General features: G+C 46.3%; 1 protein-coding gene across 1 annotated transcript in view; it reads right to left on the bottom strand.

Moving 5' to 3' along the window:
* Positions 1-27,952, bottom strand: part of YTHDC2 (YTH N6-methyladenosine RNA binding protein C2) — a 408,514-nt gene that overhangs the window by 333,784 nt on the left and 46,778 nt on the right. Inside the window, exons 4-5 of the mRNA XM_063964142.1 lie at positions 15,965-16,161; positions 7,400-7,599 (exon numbers count right to left, since the gene is read on the bottom strand). Of these exons, the coding sequence (XP_063820212.1) occupies positions 7,400-7,599; positions 15,965-16,161 (397 nt within the window). The remainder of the gene's footprint in view (positions 1-7,399; positions 7,600-15,964; positions 16,162-27,952) is intronic.

Here is a 27,952-nt window from a genome sequence, read left to right as displayed (position 1 = left end):
AGTGCTGTGTGCAATTAGTGCAGTCAAAGCTGTGCTGATACCATAATTAGTCTCTATATGCCCAGCCTCAAAGAATATGCATGTAATTAGTGGCTGTACAATACATCGTAATGGTTTCTCCACAGGGCTTTCAATGTGCAGAGTCCAAAATAAGAACTGTCCCTGAGGTAGATGTGGTACAGAGTCCGCCGGCGGAATCCCGTACACGCTACTCTTAGCGCTAAGCGGCGTTGTTTGGGATCGATGTGCTCTGCGCTCTACGCGTTTCACCTCCAAGAGACTTCGTCAGGATGGTAGATAAGTCGATCCGTACCATTCACCTCTTTTATAGGGAAATTACGCAAACCACGGACTGTAGCTGTCACTGACCTAGGTTGGGGGTATTGTGAACTCGGGGGTTCTCCCGATGGTAGGGGAGAGGAACCACAGTTGGGTCGGAAAAGGGATGGCTTGATATAGGTCTTCCTCATACAGGACTCTGACAGAAAAGCTTGGTGAAAATATTAAAAGGACTTTATTGCAGGAAGAGAGCTACACAATGTCACATAATAGAGGAGTGTATGGAGAAATGTCCAGGAAGTACTTGTGAGTGACGGTAAAAGATACTGGTGACTGAAGAACTTGAGAGCGGTGGTTAAAAGACACTGATGATTAGAAGAACTTAAGAGCGGTGATTAAGACTGATAATTTGAAGAACTTGAGAGTGGTGGTTAAAGACACTGATGATTTGAAGAACTTGAGAGCGGTGGTTAAAGACACTGATGATTTGAAGAACTTGAGAGCGGTGGTTAAAGACACTAATGATTTGAAGAACTTGAGAGCGGTGGTTAAGACTCTGATAATTTGAAGAACTTGAGAGCGGTGGTGAAAGACACTGATGATTTGAAGAACTTGAGAGCGGTGGTGAAAGACACTGATGATTTAAAGAACTTGAGAGCGGTGGTTAAAGGCACTGAGGACTTGTATACCTTGCGAGCGAGGGTTAAACCTGCAGCCCACGCTGACTCCAAGAAGAACTGGTGACTAGAGCGCAGTTGAACCCAGCAACGGCTGGGAACGCTGGAAGCTGTGCAACAACTGACACCTGGAAATGCCGGAGACACTGGGGTATGCTGCAGAGAGATCCGCCGAGGACATAAGCACTGGCATCCACTTCAGGGGAAAAGACGATACTCAGGCCCTGAGACGCTGGATTGGCGGAACAGTCTGATGACGTCACCTGCTCCCCGCCCACGTGATGCCGGGTGTCATGGCGGCGCCCCTGCCCCGGAGAACCGCAGGGAGCCGTGCCAGCCAGGTGCCGGAGCCCGTGGACCAACGAAGGCGGAGGCCGCAACACAGACCAGCAGGCACGCAGGGATAAGCGCGGTGAACGCCGCCTATGGCGTGTGACAGTAGCTTCCTCTCCCTTGTGTATTCTAGTGCTGTCATCATTTCCTGGGTGTGTTTTCCTGTGATATCACGCGTTCCACAGTTAGGAATACTTCCTATATATGCGTTCCAAGGCAGAAAACTCCTCTTTCTTTCACTTTATATCCCTTTCATATAAATCGATGATAGATAGATATTATTAATCTAATTTCCTTCTTACAGACAAGAACATATAACATAAAACAGTGCACTTAATAATAACTACAACTCTAAAAACTTTCCTCATTAAGGATATATACTATATGTCCAAGACAGTGCGGGACCAAATATTTTATACTTTCTTAGTCTAAACCCCACTGTCCCATTAACTAAAATATTTAAGACACCCATAGTACATCTATTCTAGATCTAAAAATTAAAATAAGCTTCACATTCTATTTTAATATATAAATCATATTTATTTACCCTATCCTAACATAAAAAAGGCTTAAGATCAAAATCAACATTAAGCCCCTTGGGAGTAAGGGTGTTCATATGATAGATTAATCTAGTTTCTTCTTTAATTAATTGTTCTTCCAACTTCCCTCCTCTCCAAGGTACAGAAATCTCTTTCAAACCAACAAATTGTAACACATGTTGATTACCCTGATGTTTCTCTTGGAAATGGGCAGGAACACTATGATCCTTCTTCCTATTCTTTATATTACACAAGTGTTCCTGCACCCTAATGTGTAATTTCCGTTTTGTCTGACCTATGTATTGTAGGCCACAAGGACAAGATAATAAATAGACAATCCCTGTACTGTTACAACTGATTCGATCTTTGATTTTATAATCTATACCATTTGGAGGTGAAACGCGTAGAGCGCAGAACGCATTGATCCCATACAACGCCGCTTAGCGCTAAGAGCAGCGTGTACGGGATTCCGCCGGCGGACTCTGTACCACATCTACCTCAGGGACAGTTCTTATTTTGGACTCTGCACATTGAAAGCCCTGTGGAGAAACCATTACGAGGTATTGTACAGCCACTAATTACATGCATATTCTTTGAGGCTGGGCATAGAGAGACTAATTATGGTATCAGCACAGCTTTGACTGCACTAATTGCACACAGCACTTTCAGTGCTCCAAAATTCACCATTTGTGGAATATCCACTTTCCCTCTTCAGGATCACCAGACGTGGAATTTTCATTGCTACTGGCTCATTGATCACTTTAGGGGAAGGAGTAAGTCGTTGAGAAGCGCATCCCCTCTGCAGTATATTATATAGAGACTGTATATGCATTTGAAAGAACTGAGCAACAATTGGTGATAATTCACCTTTTTTATGTTACATGTAGTTTGTCTTTTGTCTGTGTTTACCGGTAATAGGTTGTTTCACTAGTATATTATTTATGCTGTTTTAGAACAAACATCAATTCGTTTTCTTAATAAAAACATATGTTTTTAAAAAAAATGTATTCAGAGTTTTTATTACCCTATGATTTGCACTGGGGAAATCGTGTGGTTTTTTTTAGGCCTAAACTACCCTTAAGTCTGCCTTCCGGTCTATCCCGCGTGCTGCACTCGGCCTATCTAACCACTGCCTCGTCCACCTACTCCCTACCTATACACAGAAGCTGAGAGTGATTAAGCCCGTCGTCAAGACTGTTAAGAAATGGACCAATGAGGCTAAGATGAAGCTCCAGGCCTGCTTTGACTGCACGGAATGGGGGGGTCTTCGAATCCTCGGCAACCGACCTGAACGACATGACAGACACTGTCACATCCTACATCAGCTACTGTGAGGACATGTGTGTACCTACCAAGACTTACCGCATTTACAACAACAACAACAAGCCCTGATTCAACGCCCAGCTCAGGCAACTTCGTCGGGCCAAAGAGGAGGCCTATAGCAGCGGTGACAGAGCACTATACAACCAAACTAGGAACTCTCTGACTAAAGGAATCAGGCTAGCAAAAAAGCGGTTCTTGGGCAAGCTGACAAACGATCTCTCCACCAATAACCCCGTATCTGTATGGAAAGGAATGCAATCCATAACCAACTACAACATCGAAGTCCACCACCATGCACCAAGACCTAGCAGACGAACTGAACCACTTTTATTGCAGGTTCGCAAAAGAAGTCCCCTGCAACCCAAACAATAACCTCTACGAAGCCCCGAACACCGACAGCCAACTCCAGACACTGCAAGTCGCCCAAGAAGAGGTGGAGGCATTGTTCAAAAGGGCCAAACCTAGGAAAGCTCCAGGTCCTGACGGCGTGTCACCATCTGGCCTAAGAGCATGTGCGGGTCAGCTCGCCCCCATATTCACCAAGATCTTCAACAAATCGCTGGAGCTACAGAAAGTCCCTTCCTGCCTCAAAAGGTCTACTATCGTCCCTGTCCCCAAGAAACCCTCTATCACAAACCTGAACGACTACAGGCCGATAGCACGGACGTCTGTGGTCATGAAAACTTTCGAGCGTCTGGTTTTGAATCACCTGAAAACTATGACTGACCCCAACTGAACCCCTTACAGTTCGCCTATCGATCGAATCGGTGTGTCGAGGATGCCGTCAACCTGGGCCTGCACTACATTCTACAGCACCTAGACATTTCCGGTACCTACGCGAGGGTCCCGTTTGTCGATTTCAGCTCGGCCTTCAATACAATCATCTCCAGCATCCTCCACCCCAAATTACTTCGCCTAGGGGTCCCAGAAGCTACCTGTTCCTGAATAGTAGACTTCCTGACAGATAGGACACAGGTGGTGAAAGCGTGGGAATTCACCTCTCAAGCGCGGTCCATTAGTACAGGGGCCCCTCAGGCCTGTGTCCTCTCACCCCTGCTTTTCTTCCTGTACACAAATGACTGCACCTCAGAGGCGCAATCAGTAAAGATCAACAAATTCGCCGTTGACACCACCGTCATCGGCCTCATCAAGGACGGGGACGAATCGGCCTACAGCCGGGAAGTAGACCGGTTGGCCCAGTGGTGCATCCACAACAACCTTGAGCTCAACCCACTCAAAACTGTCGAGATGATAGTGGAATTCAGGAAGAAGTCAGCTAGTGCACCTCCGCTAACGATTGCTGACAGTGTGGTATCGCTAGTGGACTCCTTCAAGTTTCTAGGGACCACAATCTCCAGGGACCTTAAATGGGGGTCCAACGCTGATGCCACTGTTGGGAAAGTGCAGCAGAGGTTGTTCTTCCTCAGGCAACTAAGGAAGTTCAACATCCCACAGAAACTTCTGCTCCTCTTCTACTCCGCGATTGTGGAGTCGGTACTGTGCTCCTCGATACTGGTATGGTACAGCTCCGCCAGCGTGAGGGACAGATGCAGGCTCCAAAAGGTGGTCAGAACCGCAGAGAAGATCATCGGGGCCGACCTTCCCTCAGTCCAGGACCTGTACCTGTCCAGAGTTAAAAAGTGGGAAACGAAGATAGTAAAAGACGAGCCACACCCCGGCTACAGCATGTTTAACTTGCTCTCTTCAGGCAAGCGTTACAGGGGCGTCCCCGGCAGGTCCACCAGAAGCCTCAAAAGTTTCTTTCCCCAAGCAGTCCGCCTGCTGAACTCCTGAACATTGACTGACTAGACGTACATGTAACTCACTTGTGTCCCTACGGTATACCTATCTGTAGGACTTTACTTGTCCCTCCCACCCTACAAACCTACTTATCTGTTACCTACAGTACTTGGCTGTTGTATAGCAAACCGAAGACAAATTCCTAGTATACACAAGTATACCTGGCCAATAAATCTGATTCTGATTCAAGGAAAATAGCGATGTCCACCCAACACAGTGCAACATACAGATCATACAAAATAGTTTGGTTTAGCAGTCCGTGAGCATCATTACTTATACTCATGTTCAGCCACCGCTCAGCGTAATGTAGACACCTGGTCATGGCCATAGTAAGAGAGGATGAGGGAGGATCAGTAATAGAGTGCAGTTAGATAGCTATTAAGCAACTGGCCAATAGTGCTGAGCCTCCAGTAAAAGAGAAGCAGAGAGGGATGAGGAAATAAAGGCACGAGTCAGGTTTTAGGAGCACAGAGTTAGTGTGGTGCTGTGGAAGATAGTGGGTAGGGAAGTGGGAGTGTAAGGTAAGATGGTGCTTAGTCCTACTCTTCAAATTGACTTATTGCTTCAATCAGCCCCTGGACTCCATAATTCTACCAGAACAGAGCCCCATGTTGAAGTGACGTCAGTTGCAGGGTAGACAGAGCAGCTACTGACTGTTATTTGTCCTATCATTCATGAAAACAAAATGCTGGGAAGGAAAATGGAATAGAAATTGGCATATCAAGTCAACAGACACTAATCTAACTCGTGTTCTGCCAAAATGTAAGGACAGCTGGTGAGAAGCCTGACGAACGCAGTGTCTCTTATGATCAGTGCCTCCCCCAGTGTTGTGTACCCCAATGAAACAATAATAATAATTATGAGATCTGTAGGTATGCTTTGTATTGGTGACTGCAAGCTGTAATACACTATGGGGGGTGATAATGTCAAATATTACCTTTAAACATGAAGCTATATACTAATACCGTGAAGCCGTAATGGCCGCTAGACCACGTGCACGTGCTACGCACTTTGCACGCTATTTGCGTACAGAGTCCTGCACGTGGTACGCACTTGGCGTACGCACGCTGCACTGTGTGTAAGGATTACACACAGCGGGCGCACACACAGTGGTTAACCTTTTAAACCTTGCTAATGAAACACAGTGAGGATACTTATACTTTAAACCTTAGCAATGTAACACTACAATGATGTAACGCTTATTAACCTTGATAATATGAAAGCTGTTTGAGCGATTGAGACGCTAATGAAAACCCTTTACAGTAACTAGTGAAAACACAAGACCTGGTTTGGATTTAAAAACCACTCCGGCTCTAACACCTTCGTGGATGGTTCTTTAGAGTAGAAAGGGAAAAACAGTACAGCTTATACACTACCAAACTAACATCAAAATCTAAACAGAATAACAAGGAATATACATGAACAATAGCGAACGATCGCAAACAAGAGCGGACAGAATGAGAACACAAATGAGAACAAATGGCGAACAAAAATGGATAACAAAATGGCTACAGAGAAATATACATACGTGGGAATGATTCGCAAGAGCGTCCTGAATCCAGCCCTCAGCATTCAATGAGAAAGCCTTTCAGAGAGAGTGAGTGACTGGCCCAGCAATGGTGGTCCTTATATACACAGCATACAGTAACAATACAATGGTCCCTATAATCTCATGGTTCATTGGACACAGGAATGTGTCTCTGCATTATAACAAAAGGTCATAGGTGGGTTCGAACAGGTGGGCTGTGTCTTTCTCCAACTGCTCAGGTGGGAGGTATCCTCAGGATTTCCGCCGCATGGATAATGAACAGCAAATACAGTAAATGTCTATAAACTACTTTTGTACATAACTATACGCAGGAGCGAGCAATCTCTTCCTAACCAACACCGAAATGTTACCATTAAAATACTCTACAGCTGGATACTAGACACCACCGTTCAACCTTTATCTGACCCTTCCTATCATGCAAAGAGGAATCTCTCTGTCCAAGAACCGTTTAAACTAAACATACTTGCTGACATTGTTAAGGGGAATATTATCTATAAAACACACTATATGGGTTAAATATGCTATGATCGAGTCGCACGCTAGACGCTTACAAACTCTACCGTAAATGCGCATACACCGCGCGTGATCGCCGGAGCGATCTTACGCAAATTGCGGATATGTGCACGCACGGCAGAGCGTGTGCACGTGCAGCAGGCATGTGCATGAGGGTTAGTACAAGGCATGTGAATCAGGATATTTTTCGACTTTGACAGGGGTATTCAATTGTTTGAAAAGTCAGTTGGGTACCTGTTTTTTTTATCTAATTCACAGGAAAAACAGACACCCAACTGACTTTTCAAACAATTGAATTCCACCCTTTGAGTCAAGCTGGTAAGAGCTCCCCATTACCTCCCAGATTATGTCCATTTCCTCAATGACCCAATTATATCAAAGATTACCTGAGTGGTTTTTCCTGATCCAGTTTCTCCAACAATCAGAACAACTTTATTGTCCTTAATAATTTGAACAATTTCCTCCTGTTTTTCAAACACTGGTAAGGATTGACGGAAGGAATCAAATTCAGACTCTCCTCTCTTTATCGGTACTTGGGAAATTCCACTGTTCAGGCGGCCACTGGTCTTGCTCATTTCACGGCTCTCTTCATACGACAAAAAGTAGCAAATAGTACATCAAAATCTAGCCTTCAGATCAAAATTCTAAACACAAATAGGATGGCATACTACAGGAATGGGTCTTTAAATAATTTGGCCATAAAAGCAATATTGCCATTTATAGAATCATTTAGGACACACTTTTCAAATGATCTATCATTTAACCACTTCCCTGGCATGGTCGCATCAGATGAGACCATGCCTGCAAGGGCTCTATCTGACCTGGTCGCACAGGATGCAACCAGTCAGATAGAGAGTGTTAGCAGCGGCAGGAAAGATAAACTTCCCTCAGCTGCTGCTGTCAGAGGGACCAGAAGGTCCCTCTGCCTCCCTGCAGTCTACCCCTGTGTCTGCCGTGCTGCCGATTACTGCTGATCGGTCAGCACGGCAGGATCCCCCCCTCCAGTGGCTGCAGACAATGGCAGCCGCTGGGGAGAGTAAATGAACCCTCCCAAGCCACCCCCAGACCCCCCCTGCATACCTGCAGGCTGTCTCGGCTTTCAAAATGAAATGAAAATCAAAAAAATATATATTCTTTTTCCTTTTTTTTTTTTGTTCTAACTAAAATCATTTGGGATAGGGTTAAAGTCATGTTCTTCACTTAGTCCACTCATTAAAAAAACGACAATTTTGGAGCGGTTTTCGGCGAAATAAATTGTCAGTTAAGTGGTTAAAGAAAAAAAAAGAAAAAAGGAAACTGAATGGTAACAAACATTTTGGTGTAAAATAGACCATGTAACCTGGGAGTTTTACAATTTTCATCAGACATAATGCTAACACACTTAACAGTACTGTCAGAATACTGTGCACCAGTACTAAGCTCCAATAAAGCCAATGAGTGTCCGAGCAATAAAAGCCTACATCAGATTAGCCGTTCTGGTTACATACTGGTGTTGGTTTTTGTGGTGTTATTACTGTACATAACTTCTGTAGTATGCACACAGAATTCCATATTTCTTCAGGATTAGCATCTACAAATATACACTTATCTAAACTGAGGACTTGTTTTGCAATATCAAAATTATTTTATAATATATTATATTATTATAATTACGGGTTCTCAAAAACGAAAGCCAGATGTAAAAACCTTACATTAAGCAAACAAATAATTATTATTATGTGGCAATGCCATACACAGTGTGCCTTCTCCAACAACCTCTGAGAAGCACTGGTAGGCCTGTAATGAGTAGTGCTACATCAAAGGTAGACACAGAGAGAAAGAGCTTAGTTTTATATGTCATTTTAATGTGCTCCAAAATAAGAATTTACTTACCGATAATTCTATTTCTCGGAGTCCGTAGTGGATGCTGGGGTTCCTGAAAGGACCATGGGGAATAGCGGCTCCGCAGGAGACAGGGCACAAAAAGTAAAGCTTTAGGATCAGGTGGTGTGCACTGGCTCCTCCCCCCATGACCCTCCTCCAAGCCTCAGCTAGGTACTGTGCCCGGACGAGCGTACACAATAAGGAAGGATTTATGAATCCCGGGTAAGACTCATACCAGCCACACCAATCACACTGTACAACCTGTGATCTGAACCCAGTTAACAGTATGATAACAGCGGAGCCTCTGAAAAGATGGCTCACAACAATAATAACCCGATTTTTGTAACTATGTACAAGTAATGCAGATAATCCGCACTTGGGATGGGCGCCCAGCATCCACTACGGACTCCGAGAAATAGAATTATCGGTAAGTAAATTCTTATTTTCTCTATCGTCCTAGTGGATGCTGGGGTTCCTGAAAGGACCATGGGGATTATACCAAAGCTCCCAAACGGGCGGGAGAGTGCGGATGACTCTGCAGCACCGAATGAGAGAACTCCAGGTCCTCCTTAGCCAGGGTATCAAATTTGTAGAATTTAGCAAACGTGTTTGCCCCTGACCAAGTAGCTGCTCGGCAAAGTTGTAAAGCCGAGACCCCTCGGGCAGCCGCCCAAGATGAGCCCACCTTCCTTGTGGAATGGGCATTTACATATTTTGGCTGTGGCAGGCCTGCCACAGAATGTGCAAGCTGAATTGTATTACACATCCAACTAGCAAAAGTCTGCTTAAAAGCAAGAGCACCCAGTTTGTTGGGTGCATACAGGATAACAGCAAGTCAGTTTTCCTGACTCCAGCCGTCCTGGAACCTATATTTTCAGGGCCCTGACCACATCTAGCAACTTGGAGTCCTCCAAGTCCCTAGTAGGCGCAAGACACCACAATAAGCTGGTTCAAGTGAAACACTGACACCACCTTAGGGAGAGAACTGGGGACGAGTCCGCAGCTCTGCCCTGTCCGAATGGACAAACAGATATGGGCTTTTTTGAGAAAAAAACCCACCAATTTGACACTCGCCTGGTCCAGGCCAGGTCCAAGAGCATGTTCACTTTTCATGTGAGATGCTTCAAATTCACAGATTTGACTGGTTTTAAACCAATGTGTTTTGAGGAATCCCAGAACTACGTTGAGATTCCACAGTGCCACTGGAGGCACAAAAGGGGGTTGTATATGCAATACTCCCTTGACAAACTTCTGGACTTCAGGAACTGAAGCCACTTCTTTCTGGAAGAAAAATCGACAGGGCCGAAATTTGAACCTTAATGGACCCCAATTTGAGGCTCATAGACACTCCTGTTTGCAAGAAATGCAGGAATCAACCGAGTTGAAATTTCTTCGTGGGGCCTTCCTGGCCTCACACCACGCAACATATTTTCGCCACATGTGGTGATAATGTTGTGCGGTCACCTCCTTTCTGGCTTTGACCAGGGTAGGAATGACCTCTTCCTGAATGCCTTTTCCCTTAGGATCCGGCGTTCCACCGCCATGCCGTCAAACGCAGCTGCGGTAAGTCTTGGAACAGACATGGTACTTGCTGAAACAAGTCCCTTCTTAGCGGCAGAGGCCATAAGTCCTCTGTGAGCATCTCTTGAAGTTCCGGGTACCAAGTCCTTCTTGGCCAATCCGGAGCCATGAGTATAGTTCTTACTCCTCTACGTCTTATAATTCTCAGTACCTTAGGTATGAAAAGAAGAGGATGGAACACATACACCGACTGGTACACCCACGGTGTTACCAGAACGTCCACAGCTATTGCCTGAGGGTCTCTTAACCTGGCGCAATACCTGTCCCGTTTTTTGTTCAGACGGGACGCCATCATGTCCACCTTTGGTAATTCCCAACGGTTTACAATTATGTGGAAAACTTCCCCATGAAGTTCCCACTCTGCCGGGTGGAGGTCGTGCCTACTGAGGAAGTCTGCTTCCCAGTTTCCATTCCCGGAATGAAACACTGCTGACAGTGCTATCACATGATTTTCCGCCCAGCGAAAAGTCCTTGCAGTTTTTGCCACTGCCCTCCTGCTTCTTGTGCCGCCCTGTCTATTTACGTGGGCGACTGCCGTGATGTTTTTCCCACTGGATCAATACCGGCTGACCTTGAAGCAGAGGTCTTGCTAAGCTTAGAGCATTATAAATTTACCCTTAGCTATATTTATGTGGAGAAAAATCTCCAGACTTGATCACACTCCCTGGAAATTTTTTCCTTGTGTGACTGCTCCCCAGCCTCTCGGGCTGGCCTCCGTGGTCACCAACATCCAAAACTGAATGCCGAATCTGCGGCCCTCTAGAAGATGAGCACTCTGTAACCACCACAGGAGAGACACCCTTGTCCTTGGATATAGGGTTATCCGCTGATGCATCTGAAGATGCGATCCGGACCATTTGTCCAGCAGATCCCACTGAAAAGTTCTTGCATGAAATCTGCCGACTGGAATTGCTTCGAAGGAAGTCACCATTTTTTTTACCATGGCCCTTGTGCAATGATGCACTGATTTTAGGAGGTTCCTGACTAGCTCGGATAACTCCCTGGCTTTCTCTTCCGGGAGAAACACCTTTTTCTGGACTGTGTCCAGAATCATCCCTAAGCACAGGAGACTTGTTGTCGGGATCAGCTGCGATTTTGGAATCTTTAGAATCCATCCCTGCTGTTGTAACAGTATCCGAGATAGTGCTACTCCGACCTCCAACTGTTCCCTGGACTTTGCCCTTATCAGGAGATCGTCCAAGTAAGGGATAATTAAGACGCCTTTTCTTCGAAGAAGAACCATCATTTCGGCCATTACCTTGGTAAAGACCCGGGGTGCCGTAGACAATCCAAACGGCAGCGTCTGAAACTGATAGTGACAGTTCTGTACCACGAACCTGAGGTACCCTTAGTGATAAGGGCAAATTTGGGACATGGAGGTAAGCATCCCTGATGTCTCGGGACACCAGATAGTCCCCTTCTTCCCGGTTCGTTATCACTGCTCTGAGTGACTCCATCTTGATTTGAACCTTTGTAAGTGTTCAAATTTTTTTAGATTTAGAATAGGTCTCACCTAGCCTTCTGGCTTCAGTACCACAATATAGTGTGGAATAATACCCCTTTTCTTGTTGTAGGAGGGGTAATTTAATTATCACCTGCTGGGAATACAGCTCGTGAATTTTTTCCCATACTGCCTCCTTGTCGGAGGGAGACCTTGGTAAAGCAGCCTTCAGGAGCCTGCGCAGGGGAAACGTCTCGACATTCCAATCTGTACCCCTGGGATACTACTTGTAGGATCCAGGGGTCCTGTACGGTCTCAGCGTCATGCTGAGAGCTTGTCAGAAGGGTTGGAACGCTTCTGTTCCTGGGAATGGGCTGCCTGCTGCAGTCTTCTTCCCTTTCCTCTATCCCTGGGCAGATATGACTCTTATAGGGACGAAAGGACTGAAGCTGAAAAGACGGTGTCTTTTTCTGCAGAGATGTGACTTAGGGTAAAAACGGTGGATTTTCCAGCAGTTGCCGTGGCCACCAGGTCCGATGGACCGACCCCAAATAACTCCTCTTCCTTTATACGGCAATACACCTTTGTGCCGTTTGGAATCTGCATCACCTGACCACTGTCGTGTCCATAAACATCTTCTGGCAGATATGGACATCGCACTTACTCTTGATGCCAGAGTGCAAATATCCCTCTGTGCATCTCGCATATATAGAAATACATCCTTTAAATGCTCTACAGTCAATAAAATACTGTCCCTGTCAAGGGTATCAATATTTTTAGTCAGGGAATCCGACCAAGCCACCCCAGCTCTGCACATCCAGGCTGAGGCGATCGCTGGTCGCAGTATAACACCAGTATGTGTGTATATACTTTTTATGATATTTTTCCAGCCTCCTGTCAGCTGGCTCCTTGAGGACGGCCCTATCTATAGACGGTACCGCCACTTGTTCTGATAAGCGTGTGAGCGCCTTATCCACCTTAAGGGGTGTTTCCCAACGCGCCCTAACTTCTGGCGGGAAAGGGTATACCGCCCATATTTTCTATCGGGGGGAACCCACGCATCATCACACACTTCATTTAATTTATCTGATTCAGGAAAAACTACGGTAGTTTTTTCACATCCCACATAATACCCTCTTTTGTGGTACTTGTAGTATCAGAAATATGTAACACCTCCTTCATTGCCCTTAACGTGTGGCCCTAATAAGGAATACGTTTTTTAAAACCCCTGACGGTGTTTTTGAGACGTCTGGACCGGTACTAATTGTTTGTCGGCCGTCTCATGTCGTCAACCGACCTTGGCGCGTGTTGACATTATCACGTAATTCCCTAAATAAGCCATCCATTCCGGTGTCGACTCCCTAGAGAGTGACATCACCATTACAGGCAATTGCTCCGCCTCCTCACCAACATCGTCCTCATACATGTCGACACACACGTACCGACACACAGCACACACACAGGGAATGCTCTGATAGAGGACAGGACCTACTAGCCCTTTGGAGAGACAGAGGGAGAGTTTGCCAGCACACACCAAAAACGCTATAATTATATAGGGACAACCTTATATAAGTGTTTTCCCTTATAGCATCTTTTTTATATATTTCTAACGCCAAATTAGTGCCCCCCCTCTCTGTTTTAACCCTGTTTCTGTAGTGCAGTGCAGGGGAGAGCCTGGGAGCCTTCCCTCCAGCCTTTCTGTGAGGGAAAATGGCGCTGTGTGCTGAGGAGATAGGCCCCGCCCCTTTTTCGGCGGCCTCGTCTCCCGCTCTTAACGGATTCTGGCAGGGGTTAAATATCTCCATATAGCCCCCGGAGGCTATATGTGAGGTATTTTTAGCCAAAAAAGGTTTTCATTTGCCTCCCAGGGCGCCCCCCTCCCAGCGCCCTGCACCCTCAGTGACTGCCGTGTGAAGTGTGCTGAGAGGAAAATGGCGCACAGCTGCAGTGCTGTGCGCTACCTTAAGAAGACTGAGGAGTCTTCTGCCGCCGATTCTGGACCTCTTCTCGTTTCAGCATCTGCAAGGGGGCCGGCGGCGAGGCTCCGGTGACCATCCAGGCTGTACCTGTGATCGTCCCTCTGCAGCTAATGTCCAGTAGCCAAGAAGCCAATCCATCCTGCACGCAGGTGAGTTCACTTCTTCTCCCCTAAGTCCCTCGTTGCAGTGATCCTGTTGCCAGCAGGACTCACTGTAAAATAAAAAACCTAAGCTAAACTTTTCTAAGCAGCTCTTTAGGAGAGCCACCTAGATTGCACCCTTCTCGGCCGGGCACAAAAATCTAACTAACTGAGGCTTGGAGGAGGGTCATGGGGGGAGGAGCCAGTGCACACCACCTGATCCTAAAGCTTTACTTTTTGTGCCCTGTCTCCTGCGGAGCCGCTATTCCCCATGGTCCTTTCAGGAACCCCAGCATCCACTAGGACGATAGAGAAACTATAGGTTCAGATGTGGTTGGAGATTGCATTGCAGCTGCTTACTTGGAAGCAGCAGAGATGCACTAGCATGGTAATGCAGCAGGAGGCATCTAGTAGACGCCTCCTATATGCACTTGTGATCCAGTCCGTGGATAACTTGCAACACTATTGGCCGGCGGAGTGACCCTTGACGCAATATAAGCTTGCCTCCGCAGCTCCTTCCAAGAGGCCAGGAAATCTCTGTCAGAAGATGGAGATTCTGACCTTGGGACTCTCACGGAAAACAGAGGCCATCGCCGCCCCCTCTCCGCCCCAAACGGCTGCAGACTGTCTATAATTTGACATCTACAGCAGTTCTGCATCTAACAACGCAGGACCCATACTGCCCATGCGCAGTACTGGTCCTGTACATGTGCAAAGTTCCAAACATCGGTACTTTGCGACTACAGCACGTGTTGGGACCTGAATCAGGGCCTGTGTAATAAACCCTTATCTGGAAAACATGTGCCAAGCATTCTAGGGCCTGATTCATACAACTGCATCCTCATACATCCACAATCAATACATCAATCAGCGCGAGATGCCTAGCATGAGTGAGCCGCCACACCCCATGATAATCTGCTAATGTCGGGCATCTTATTTGACAAAAATGCATATTCGTGACAAAACGGTAAGACAGGGACACACGAGGAGACTGCACTGATTAATTTGATATATGACACTTGTATATATATGTGTGACTGAGTCTGTATACGGAGCAGAACAGAACTTGTATTGGAAAAAAGCTGTGACTGCTACATCGTAGCACTTCACATACAGATTCAGAGACTCGGTCATAAATAGATATCAGCACAGTCTCCTAGATGACCCTAGACGCATTGCGTTGTGACCAAGATGCATTTTCTGCAAAAATAAGCAAAAAATATGCCCAAAGCTAGAAGACTCTCACATGACCTGGCGTGTCCAGAGGGGCTGTTTGGCGTTACTACAGCAAAGATGTATGAGAACATATCCGTAGTTATTACACGTCGCCTCTCCTGCCTACTGATTACCTCCTACCGCCAAGATTTTGCACATGCTGCTACCATTCTCTGGAATTCCCCACCTCTGTACAAAACTTCAAACGGGCTCTTAAGACCCACTTCTTCACCAAACCCAGCCTAATCTCATCCTAACCCTCTGTTCCAGGCTCACTGTCTACCCCATCTGTCACCGCCATCTGTCTCAACCCTTTAGAATGTAAGCTCTTGCAAGCAGGGCCCTTTTCCCTCATGTGTTTATCTTCTATTCCATACTCCCTTCGACGGCACCAAAGCCCTTGGTTTTCTGCCACCCTGATACTTATTTCAGTGTCATCTGCAGATGTAGCTACGTTTATATACCCTGTACTTCTCTTATATTGTCTGTAAGTCACTGTTTTCTTGTTTTGCTTACTTGCTCATGTACTCTGTAATTGGGTGCTGCGGATACCCTGTGGTGCCTTATAAATAAATGATAATAATACTAATAATATTAATAATAATAATTATAGGGAAGCGGCTGTGCAATACCGTACAACTAATATGCTAATGCAGCCGGGGGCAATTCAATTACGTCAGCTGAAAGTAAAAAAATAATCAAAATGCCGTAAATAAAGGAAAAAGAACTAACCGGCTTCTACTGCAAACACATTGCCGCGCTCAGTCTTGGGAAGCAATTCTGTCCTTTCCTTGTTGGTGACTGGAAAGCGCTGGATGAGGCTCCGCATGGCCTGTTTTGTGTTGTGCGTCAGGCAACATGACATGAGTGCGCTAGCGGCTTCAGAGCCATCTTTCTTTCTTATTGTCAGATACCTATTAGTCCCTTTTCTGAAAATAACAGAAATAAGAAGTAATAAATTCCATTTCTTTCTTCTATTTATTTATTTTTAAATCATACCCTTTTTGCCAGGGTGCATATTTGTGTGAGACAGTTCTTAATAATAGGATTTTAATACCTACCGGTAAATCCTTTTCTCTTAGTCCGCAGAGGATGCTGGGGACTCCGTAAGGATCATGGGTATAGACGGGATCCACAGGAGACATGGGCACACTATAAGACTTTGAATGGGTGTGAACTGGCTCCACCCTCTATGCCCCTCCTCCAGACCCCAGTTAGAAAACTGTGCCCTGGGAGACGGACATTTCGAGGAAAGAATTTATTGTTTAAACACGGTGAGTGTCATACCAGCTCACACCTCGAACATGCCGCAGAACGTGGCATTCAATAGAACACCAGCCAACGGCATGAAAAAATACACAGCCACATGCTGATAAAATATGTAACACACCCTGTGTGTCAACCCAATCAATAATAAGATACCGCATGCCAAGGCATGAACAACGTCAGCAACAGCCTGACAGAAAAGAAACACCACAAGAGTGTAACCCTAACCAATAACTGCAGACACAGTATGCACTGGGACGGGCGCCCAGCATCCTCTACGGACTAAGAAAAAAGGATTTACCGGTAGGTATTAAAATCCTATTTTCTCATACGTCCTAGAGGATGCTGGGGACTCCGTAAGGACCATGGGGTTTATACCAAAGCTCCAGACCGGGCGGGAGAGTGCAGACAACTCTGCAGCACCGATTGAGCAAACAAAAGGTCCCCATCAGCCAGGGTATCAAACTTGTAGAACTTCGCAAAAGTATTTGAACCCGACCAAGTAGCCGCTCGGCAAAGTTGAACCGCCGAGACTCCTCGGCATCCGCCCAAGAAGAGCCCACCTACCTAGTAGAATGGGTTTCCACCAACTTCGGTAACGGCAATCCAGCCGTAGAACGAGCACACCGAATCGTATCATAGATCCAGCATGTAACAGACTGCATAGACGTAGGCGCCCCAAACATGCTGGGAGCATACCGGACAAACAGAACCTCGGTTTCCCCAAACAGAGCCAAATTGGCGATCTAAAAAATCAAAGCCCTGACTTCATCGAAAGATTTTGAATCAGCAAATGCATAAGTAACCACAGGTATCAAAATAGGCTGGTTTCTGCGAAACACAGAAACCACTTTTGGCAGAACTATTATCCGAGTTCTCAATTCCGCTCTATCCACATGGAAGATCAAACAGGGGCTCTTGTGAGACAAAGCCGCTATCTCAGACACCCGCCTTGCGGACGCCAAGGTCAATAGCATGACCACTCTCCAAGAGAGAAATTTTAACACAACCTTTCATAAAGGTTCCAATCAGCGTGACACAAGAAACCGCAACACCATGTCAAGGTCCCACGGTGCCAATGGGGCACAATTGGAGGTTGGATGTGCAGTACTCCTTTCACGAAAGTCTGAACTTCCGGAAAGGTGGCCAAATTTTTCTTTATTTTTAAAGAAAATTTATAAGGCCAAAACTGGACTGAAATGGAGCCTAACTTTAGGCCTGCCTCCACACCTGCTTGCCAAGAATGGAGAAGAACGACCCAGCTGAAAGTCTTCCGTAGGAGCCTTCTTGGATTCACACTAAGACACATACTTAGGCCAAATACGGTGGTAAGGCTTTGCCGTTACTTCTTTTCTAGCCTGAAGAAGTGTGGAAAACGACTTCATAGGGAATACCCTTTCGGGCTAGGATATGGCGTTCAACCGCCACGCCGTCAAACGCAGCCGCAGTAAGTCTTGATACACGCCCGGATCTTGCTGTAACAGATCCGCACGTAGAGGAAGAGGCCAGGGATCTTCTATGAGTAAATCTTGAAGAACTGGATACCAAGCCCTCCTTGGCTAGACCGGAACAATGGAGGATCGCCTGAACCTTTGTTCTTCTTACGTTTATCACCTTCAGACAGAGTGAAAGCGGAGGGGACACATAGACCGACTGAAAACACCCAAAGTGTCACGAGGGCGTCCACTGCCATAGCTTGAATGTTCCCTGATCTGGAAGAATATCCCTGAGGTCTCTCGTTGAGGCGAGACGCCAACATGTCCAATTGAGGCACTCCTCAAAGACTTGTCACTTCTGTGAAAACTTCTCGATGACGACTGTATTTCTCCCGGATGGAGATCGCGTCTGCAGAGGAAATTCATTTCTCCGTCGTCTACATTCGGGACGAAGACTGCTACTATAGCGTTTACCTGTCTTTCCGCCCAGCGGAAAACTTTTTCGGCTTCTGTCATTGCCGCTTTGCTCCTTGTTCCGCCCTAGCAGCTTACTTACGCCACTGCTGTCAAGTCGTCCGACAGAATTAACACGGGCAGATCACGAAGAATGTGTTCGTTAAAAATAGCTCTTAATTCAATAAAGCTTATTGCAGACAAGTTTCCCAGCTTAACCTTTTCCTCTGGAAATACTTCCCTTGGAAAGACTGCTCCCCAGCCTCGGACATCTGCATGCATGGACACCAGGATCTAATCTTGGAACCCGAACCTTCGTCCTTCTAGGAAGTTAGACTGTGCAGACACCACAGGAGCGATATCCTGGCTATTAGGATTATATTCCGGTGCATGTGCAGGTGAGACCCGGACCACATTTCCAACCGGTCCCGTGAAAACCACTCTGGCATTTGACCTGCTCACCGAACAGGCCTCTTAGGCCGCACCCATCTTCTTCATCAACGGAACATATTGATGGATTGTCACTGCAAATCTGATCCGACTCTGGATCCTCAGACCTCTTTCCACAGGAAAACACAGAACCTCAACCGTTCAGGATCTACTCTGATACCCACCTCCGACATCCGCATCATTGGGAACAACAGCCATTCCGTGTTGAAGAACAGTCAGAGAGAAACAACGATTTGAACCACTTGTTTCTTGACCTCGCCGTAATCAGGAGAGCGTCTCAGTACAAAAATAGGATTTTGGTACTTACCAGGTAAATCCTTTTCTTTGAATCCATAGGGGGCACTGGAGTACTCTTGGGATATGGACGGTGCGTAGCAAAGGAAGGCACATTTAAATATTTAAATGAGCAACCCTCCACTTCCCTCCTCCATACTCCCTGGACATTCAGTATTTTTTACTGAGCCGAATAGGAGCGACAGAGAAGTGAACAATGGAGAATTACTTACATTATAAAATAACTGACAACAATAAAGTTGACACATAACGTTACTGACAACTAAACAGTTGACACTATAACCGATAGAACTTGAAAGTTTAAACCAGTCGGTGAGAATGTGTTACCATAAGATCCCCTGAACTTACCACAAACCAGGTAAAAACTGCTCTGGGTGGGCATCCAGTGCCCCCTATGGATTCAAAGAAAAGGATTTACCTGGTAAGTACCAAAATCCTATTTTCTTTTTCATCCACTAGGGGTCACTCGAGTACTCTTGGGACGTACCAAAGCTTCCCCCGTGGGCGGGAGAGCCGTTTGGCACCTGTAACACTAGGCGGCCAAAGCTATAAGCTGATGCCGCAACGTATCAAACTTGTAAAAGCGCACCAACGTGTGCACTGCTGGCCATGTAGGGGCACGGCAAAACTGCATCGTAGAAGTCCCACGACCAGCTGCCCATGAAGTTCCCACAGAACGTATGGAATGAGCTGTTACTAATGGAAACAGCTGTAACCTAGCATGAAGGTAAGCTTGACGTATGGTCAGTTTAATCTATATGAATAAGATCTGCTTAGAAGCTGGCCAACCCAGCTTGGCCGCATCAACGTATTCGTCTTACGAAATGTAGACGTTCGGGATACATAAACGCGTAATGCGCGTACCACAACCAAAGTTTCATTATTTCCTGTTAACACAGGACCTACTATTGGTTGATTGAACTACTATTGGTTAATTGATGTGAAAAGATGACACTATTTTTGGCAAGAAAGCGGGATTGGTCCGAAGATCCGCTCTGTCATCATGAAACATTAAATACGGTGACTTGCATGACAAGGCACCCAAAGTTGAAACCCGACTTGCCGAAGCTAGGGCTAGAAGAAAAATAGTTTTCCAAGTGAAAACTTAATATTCACTTGTTGTAAGGGTTCAAAATATGAAGACTGTAAGAAATCTAAAACCAGATTCAAGTCCCATGGCGCTGTAGGTGGAATGAATGGAGGCTGTACTCTGAGGACACCTTGCAGAAAAGTGTGTACAGACGGCAATAGAGCCAAACGTTTTTGAAATTAAATTGACAAAGCAGATACCTGCACCTTTAGTGTAGATAAACGCAGTCCTCCATCTAACCCCGTCTGTAGAAACAACAAAAGACGGAATAACTTGAAAGATGATGTCGGAAACTTCCGAGCTTCCCACCAACCTATATAGGCACGCCATATTCTGTAATAATGAGCTGCCCTAACCGGCTTCCTAGCTCGTAACATGGTTGGTATAAATTTTCCTAAGAGTGCGGTCTCAATAGCCGCCCCGTTAAACGCCGCCGCGCTAACTTGGGGAGCGGACAAACACCTCGGGGCGGCAGCGGAAGTTGGCCGCCCCGCTCACATACCTGCACGTAGTAGCTGCTGGCCCTGGTATGGTTAAGTTGTTTGGTCCTGAATTGGACGCATGGATTGCTGAGGCTACGGGAGGAAAGTCTGTTTTCTTACCATTGCCTCTACCGGTAGCAAGAAGGAGGTACGCTGGACCTGCGAGTAGTCTGCGAAGATCCGAGAACCAAGCTCTCAGAGACCAATGAGGCGCTACTAGTATGACTGTGGCGGACTTTCTTGTGATCCGTTTTAGCAACCAAGTGGAGGAGTGGAAACGGTGGAAATAGATACACGAGGCTGTACAGCCACGCGATTGTGAGCATCCGCCGCCACTGCCGTTGGATCTGGCGTTCTGGACACATACTGGGCGTTTGATGATTGTGGCGAGATGCCATCAGGTCCACTTGAGGGTAACCCCACCTCTGGACCAACATTTGAAACACCTTTGGATTTAATGCCCATTCTCCTGGATGAAAATCCCGACGACTGAGATAATCGGCCTCCCAGTTGCCCACTGCCGGAATGAACACTGCCGACAATATCACTTGGTGATGCTCGGGCCAAATGAGGATTCAAGCTACTTTCCGCATTGCCATGCGGCTTCTCGTTCCTCCTTGTTTGTTGTATGCGACCGTCGTCGCGTTGTCTGACTGCACCTGGACAGACTGAAACCGAAGCATGTGCACTGCTTGTCAGAGCGCATTGTAAATTGCCCGTAGTTTCAGGACATTTATAGACAGCAATCTATTGTGATCCGCACAGAGACTCTGGAGCTGATAATTTTGAACTACAGCTCCCCAACCTCTGAGTCTAGAGTCCGTCATTAGAACTATCCAATGACCGGCGCTGAATTGTGCGGTTAGATTGTGTACTTTGAGCCACCAGATTAGAGATACTCTGGGCCGTGGCGACAACCTCCCCCTGTGGTGAATCTGCAGATGCGAGCCCAACCATTGTGCGAGCACCTCCAGTTGAAAAGGACGTGAGTGAAACCTTCCGAACTGAATCGCTTCGAAAGCCGTCACCCTTGTGCCTAAGAGGCGAATGCACAAATGTACCGAGACTGTGCGTGCTTGAGCACGAATTGTCTGTACTTTATGTTTTGGTAGGTAATTTCTTTGATCTACCGTATGGAGAATCATTTCTAGGAATTTAAGTGATTGAGACGAATTCAGAAGTGATATCTTGAATCTGACAATTCCACCGTGTTGAACTAGGTCATTGTATGTTAGTAATATTTGTTGAACTAGAGCTGTGATGAGAAGGTTATCTAAGCACAGAACCATTATCACCAGCCGGGATCTGAGAATAACTTATCCCAGACATCACCCCCGTGACAACCCGAGGCGCTGATGAGAAACCAAACTGGAGAGTTTGAATGATGGACTGCCCACGTCTAATTATGCCAGATGTAGTGGCAAAATTTTGAATACGCAAAAACGCATTCTTGACTTCTAGGGAGAATATGATTTCAATGGTTGTAAACCTGCAATCACTGACCGCATGAATTCCACTGATTGAGCCACTTTTGGTATATAGCAGTCGGCTGGGTGCGGTACTACAAACAAAATTGTAATACCTTGAATCTAGGAGCCACTGAATTGCGGTCTACAGAACTGCCTTTTTGTCTTCTGACACAGGCCGGCTAGTCTTGGATGTAGCCTTGACAAACCACAACAAAGGTGGTAGACAATGGAACTCTATGTGTGATTGAACACTAATTATGTAACCGCCGATCTGTAACCGCAGATCTGTGGATTTCAGTAATAATGTCGAATGAGACATCCGAAGAATTGCTTGCCCAAAAGACGAAACAAGACAATTAAAAAACCTTGCCATGCCATTGGCTTGGCAGCAGCCATTCTGTCTGAACGACGGTTAAACCACGTTCTCGAGCACGTGTCGTGTGTTGTAGAACAACTGGAAAAGACTGAGGTTAAAAAGATTTGAACCCTGGTGCAGTTTTCCTTGTAAGAACTGGTGTGGCAATGGCTGTAAATAGACTCTCACACCGGAGCGTAAGAACTGAAAACGTTCTAATTTAGGAGTAAAGAACACATTTTCGTGTAAGGCCACGCAAAGCGTCTGTCCACTACAAAGAGTGATGACGGACTACGAGAACTAACATGACTGACAGCTATAGCAGACATGCGTAAATTCTCAGGCGATATACCAATGTAAGTAACAAGCCGTCGAAACTGATTTGAGGCCAGAACTGGCTATAAACTACGTCTGCGACTATGATGTCGGTAACCCAAACCCCAACTACAGCATAACCATTGTCTTTAGCATAGGTGGAATGTCCACTCTGACTAGTTATTAAGTGTAGGTGCAGGCGGGACCAAGACAGTTTTGACACCAAGAAATGCTGTCATAGCCTCTGGTATATTGAATGGCTTAATAATAGAATTAGAACTATGAACCCACACACACCCGCACAGGTGCTCGCTGCGTTCTATCGTATAGGAACGCTTGCATCTGAACTAGGTTCCTTAGTGGCATTAAAAACTCAGAACCTTGCGTCTGGCATTGAATCTTTTTGTACCACACAGCCGATGTTAGCATGCGCCCTTGATGGGTACTGTTTTCTTATTATATATTATCAGTTACTTAAATAGCGCATACATATTCCGCAGCGCTCTCACAGATAATACATAACCCTCCAGATGAGCCTGTGACTACGTTATAAACAGTTAGATGTAGCCGCTCAAAAAGGATTAGGATATATATCCGGATGCTTACTGGTATTCCCACTGTGCACGTGGACCCTTAGATAAGTAACGTGCACATAACTAGAAAAGAATTGCTGCACACTTTCTTGTGACAGAAAATTCCTAACACCACCCCTGCTCCTCTAGTGGGGAAGTGTTGTAGAACAGCAGAAAAAAATTCCTGGATAAAGAACCAGGAAATGGAGTTAAAATGGTGTCCAGCCATGTGCCTAGTGCCATGTGCTTTCACCATATCTTAAGTATAAGAAAAAATAACCAATATTGAGCATTTTCAATTTACAGTAATATTAGTTACAACAGATCAGGCATACATTACATATTACCGCCTATATACATATGTAGTATACTCCTATACTACAATATCCATAGTGAATCCCTATGCATATTTTAGTTCTAACATAATATGCCTATTCTTGATAACATTGCACCTCGTGCTGCTGTATAATCATTCCCCCTTGTGTCCTGCGATCTCCCTGTGCAGCCGTAGTGCTGTTCCCTTCTCCCTCACCATAGCTAGCAGAGGAGAGCCGGGGAGCCGGAGAGCAGCGGGAGACGGAGGTAGAAGCCTAGCGGCGGCAGCCTGTCTGTCCGCGGCTGGGCTGAATAGCGGGCAGCGGGAGTGCACTGTGATCAGTGTGTTCCCGCTGAGATCATCCCCCCTTGCAACGTGCGGCCAGAGCACCGGGCGGACAGTTAGGCACGGGCGTCTAGGTAGCGGCGGCCAGCGGGGTGCTGTAGCGGCGGCCAGCGGGGAACATGGAGCGGGCGGCCAGCAGGGTGTATGTAGCGGCGTCCCGCGGGGTCTGTAGCGGCGGCCAGCGGGGAGCATGGAGCGGGCGGCCAGCGCGGAAGACCACGCTCCCAGCACCTGCTGTGTGTCTGGGAGCGTGCAGTACTGGGGGAGTACACTAACCTTGCGGAAGCTGTGGAAGCTAACCGCACGATGCAGTCTCTCCTTCGTCTTGTGGCAGCAGCGCTGAAAGCGCCTGTGAAAAAAATTACGACTCCTCTAAAATCTCCTCCACCCAGCTGGAGGAGATGGCCGCTCAATCCTGGACCCTCACTTCTCTGTAAGTGGGGAAAGGACCGCATGCTGCCTGGCTGACACGGCCGTGCTTTTCCTGCAAGCGCCCACGTGTCAGCAGCGGCTGGAGGCAGTACAATTCCGGACCCACACTTTTTAGTAAGTGGGGAAGGTATTGTCTGTAAAATCAATCAAAAATGATAAAAAGTAAAATCAATCAAAAATGATAAAAAGTAAAATCAAACGTGAGCTTTCAGCTCATGATGTGCTTCCTTGAGGCACATAAAAACACTGAATTTTCAGGGAGTATGGAGGAGGGAAGTGGAGGGTTGCTCATTTAAATGTGCCTTCCTTTGCTACGCACCGTCCATATCCCAAGAGTACTCCAGTGACCCCTAGTGGATGAAAAAGAAATAACAATGGGTCTAACTATTGAAAGAAAACCATCATACTGCCAACACTCCGGTGAAATGGCAAAGACAATCCTGGATATCAACCCAGGCAGGCTGAATGCTGAGAAAAACGCATTTAAACCCTTTTTCTACCTTTAAGTGCTGGAGCTCCCTGGCCTGAGAGATTCCATCCCGTAGTTCAACTTCGTAAGTAGAAATGTTTGTTTCTTTTTTTTTTTTCTTTTTATTTAACAGGGACAGCAGGACAAAGTCCTGAACCTGACGCAACTCTGGTATGGCGTCGCGTACTACCTCCCCTTCCAGAGGGGAATCGGTAAGATCTATTTAAAAAATCAGTGAGGGGAATCATCTGTAAACTCCAGTATGACCCCCTTTGGATTCTATTATTAACTCCTAGGTCCAGGTCCATTCCCGGACTGACTGAAGAGCCTTAGACGAGTTCCCACTGGTGTGGGCTTCAGCCAGATAGACCCAGCGACATGCGGTGGATGTGGTAGAAACAGAAGACAATATCCGCTTCTGCGAACCTCACAAGGCTGCAGAGCTCTTACCTTTTCACCGTTCACTATCTACACAGAAAAGGAAAAAAGAACGGTATCGAACCGGTTAAAATGACTGCATCCCACAAAAGAATGCGTCATCAACCGTTGTGAGGGAATCTAACTCACGAAGGTAGACTTACCAGTGGTATCCGCCGAGAGTGACTTAACTGAGGCATCCCCAAACAGCGGTACACCGTCACAGGGAAAAAACTCCAGTATCTCTCGGAGTCAGCCTCAGCATTTCCCCGGCCACACCTCCTCCAGCCGCAATGTTATAGAGAAGAACCAACATAAGAAACATACCCTCTAGGGTAATTCTATCGGATGCCTTTCCGAATACAAGCACTCCCCCATGCGCATGTAATGCAAATAACTACAAAGCATATAAATAAAATATCACTTAGCTTCCTGTATACGATCCTTTGTGACAGGGTCCCGTGCCGACCAGGAGTTGACTTTCACAGTATTCTATCCGTGGCGGGAAAAGAATAAACACTCAGACTCCTCGTGAGGATCTGAGACCAACCCGTCACGGCCGACCTAGAGCTTTATCAACAGAGCGACCAGCACGTGAGAAGGAATACTTTTACTTCAGCATTCATTAGAAATCGTAATATGAATATACATATAGCAATACACATATACACACATATTCTCTCTCTCTCTATATATATATATATATATATATATAAATACATATAAGCAGATTGTCCGGAACCGTCGGGTCCCTAGTGACATAAATGTGTTCTGAATGTGTATGACCAAGTACTGAATGCCCCAATTGTGGATCTAACCAGGAAACCTTATGGTCGACAGAAAACCTAGTGTTCGTCGTCAGCAGGGAGTAGTAACCAGGCAAAATAACATTCTTGCGACCCGAGGGGTCCAAGGGAAGTATACATATATAATTTTAATCTCACTTCCACCCAAATACTACCATGTCTGTGCTCGAGCTACAGGTCCATGGAACAGTACCATACATATACATAAAAAATATATATACAGGTTAGTTACAGCATGTTAATTTACACCCAGTAATAACAGTTGGTGCCGACAGGGTCACCCACATAGTACTGTGTCTCCCCTACAGTGTTTACTTTTGAAAAGCATACAACTACCGACCTGCTGACACTGCATCTACTGAATCAAGTATCAACAGGAGTCGGCGATGCCGACAGGGAGATTCCCATAGCTGTTTGCAACATAGCACTCACACATGTCGACACATGTGCACTAAAAAGCAATAGTGGGTATATCTGACAGGGAAAACACAGACATCTATGCACAACTCAATGATTACATGCCCATTATCTAAGTTTATAGTGCTATATTTCATTCTAGATTGCACTAATCACTGTGCCCCCCCTTCGTTTACACTGTACACATTGCTTTGGCGGGGACCGTGGAGAAAATGGCGCTGTATCATGTTGTGAGGGCTCAGCCACGCCCCTTCTCGGCGCGCTTCAGCCCCGCTATTACTTTAGCCTTTTATGCTGGCAGAGGTCCGTATACAGTGCCTATGCACTGTATACATGTTTAGCCAGGCTTAATGGAGAGGTATATTGCTGCCCAGGGCGCCCCCCCCTGCGCCCTGCACCCTTGTAAAGCCGTTGGCGTGTGGGAGCAATGGCGCGCAGCGTGGTACCTCTGAGACTCTGAAGTCTTTTGCCGTCACTGAAGTCTTCTGTTCTTCTAATACTCACCCAGCTTCTTTCTTCTGGCTTCTGTGAGGGGGGTGACGGCGCGGCTCCTGGAACAAGCAGCTAGGCGCACCAAGTGATCGAACCCTCTGGAGCTAATGGTGTCCAGTAGCCTAAGAAGCAGAGCCCTTAACTCAGAAGAAGTAGGTCTGACTTCTCTCCCCTCAGTCCCACGAAGCAGAGAGCCTGTAGCCGGCAGGTCTTTCTGAAAATAAAAAACCTAACAAAGTCTTTCAGAGAAACTCAGTAGAGCTCCCCTAGTGTGTGTCCAGTCTCTCCTGGGCACAGAATCTAACTGGGGTCTGGAGGAGTGGCATAGAGGGAGGTGCCAGTTCACACCCATTAAAAGTCTTATAGTGTGCCCATATCTCCTGCGGATCCCGTCTATACCCCATGGTCCTTACGGAGTCCCCAGCATCCTCGAGGACGTATGAGAAATAGGAAATTTCTACTACTTAGAAGTAATTTGCTGTATATTTTACTGACCCTGGGTCTGATTTAAAGATTTACAAATTCAATATTTATGTAAATCTCCAATGTTTGCTGATCTGCACATACGCAGAGCCCCAAAACGTCAGCATGGCTGACATGCCACTTGCATTTGGGGACAGCGACGGGCAACATTGTAGAAAATAGAGGTGCGTCTGCCATATTTTCTGGAAGTGCAGAAGCCAGCAGTGGCTGTGTTCTTGGATGCAGCTTTACTGGTACCGGCAGCGTGATTATCCCCAAACAACCTGAGTAACGTGACAGTTGTATGTATTATTTTTCACTCAGTGTGCATTAGGGAAAACAAAATGTTTTTTCTTACACAGAATTACCCCTCCCTTTTAGC

The sequence above is a fragment of the Pseudophryne corroboree genome, chromosome 1 (assembly GCF_028390025.1).
Source record: "Pseudophryne corroboree isolate aPseCor3 chromosome 1, aPseCor3.hap2, whole genome shotgun sequence".
Lineage (NCBI taxonomy): Eukaryota > Metazoa > Chordata > Amphibia > Anura > Myobatrachidae > Pseudophryne > Pseudophryne corroboree.
This window is presented reverse-complemented; position numbering and strand designations above follow the sequence as displayed.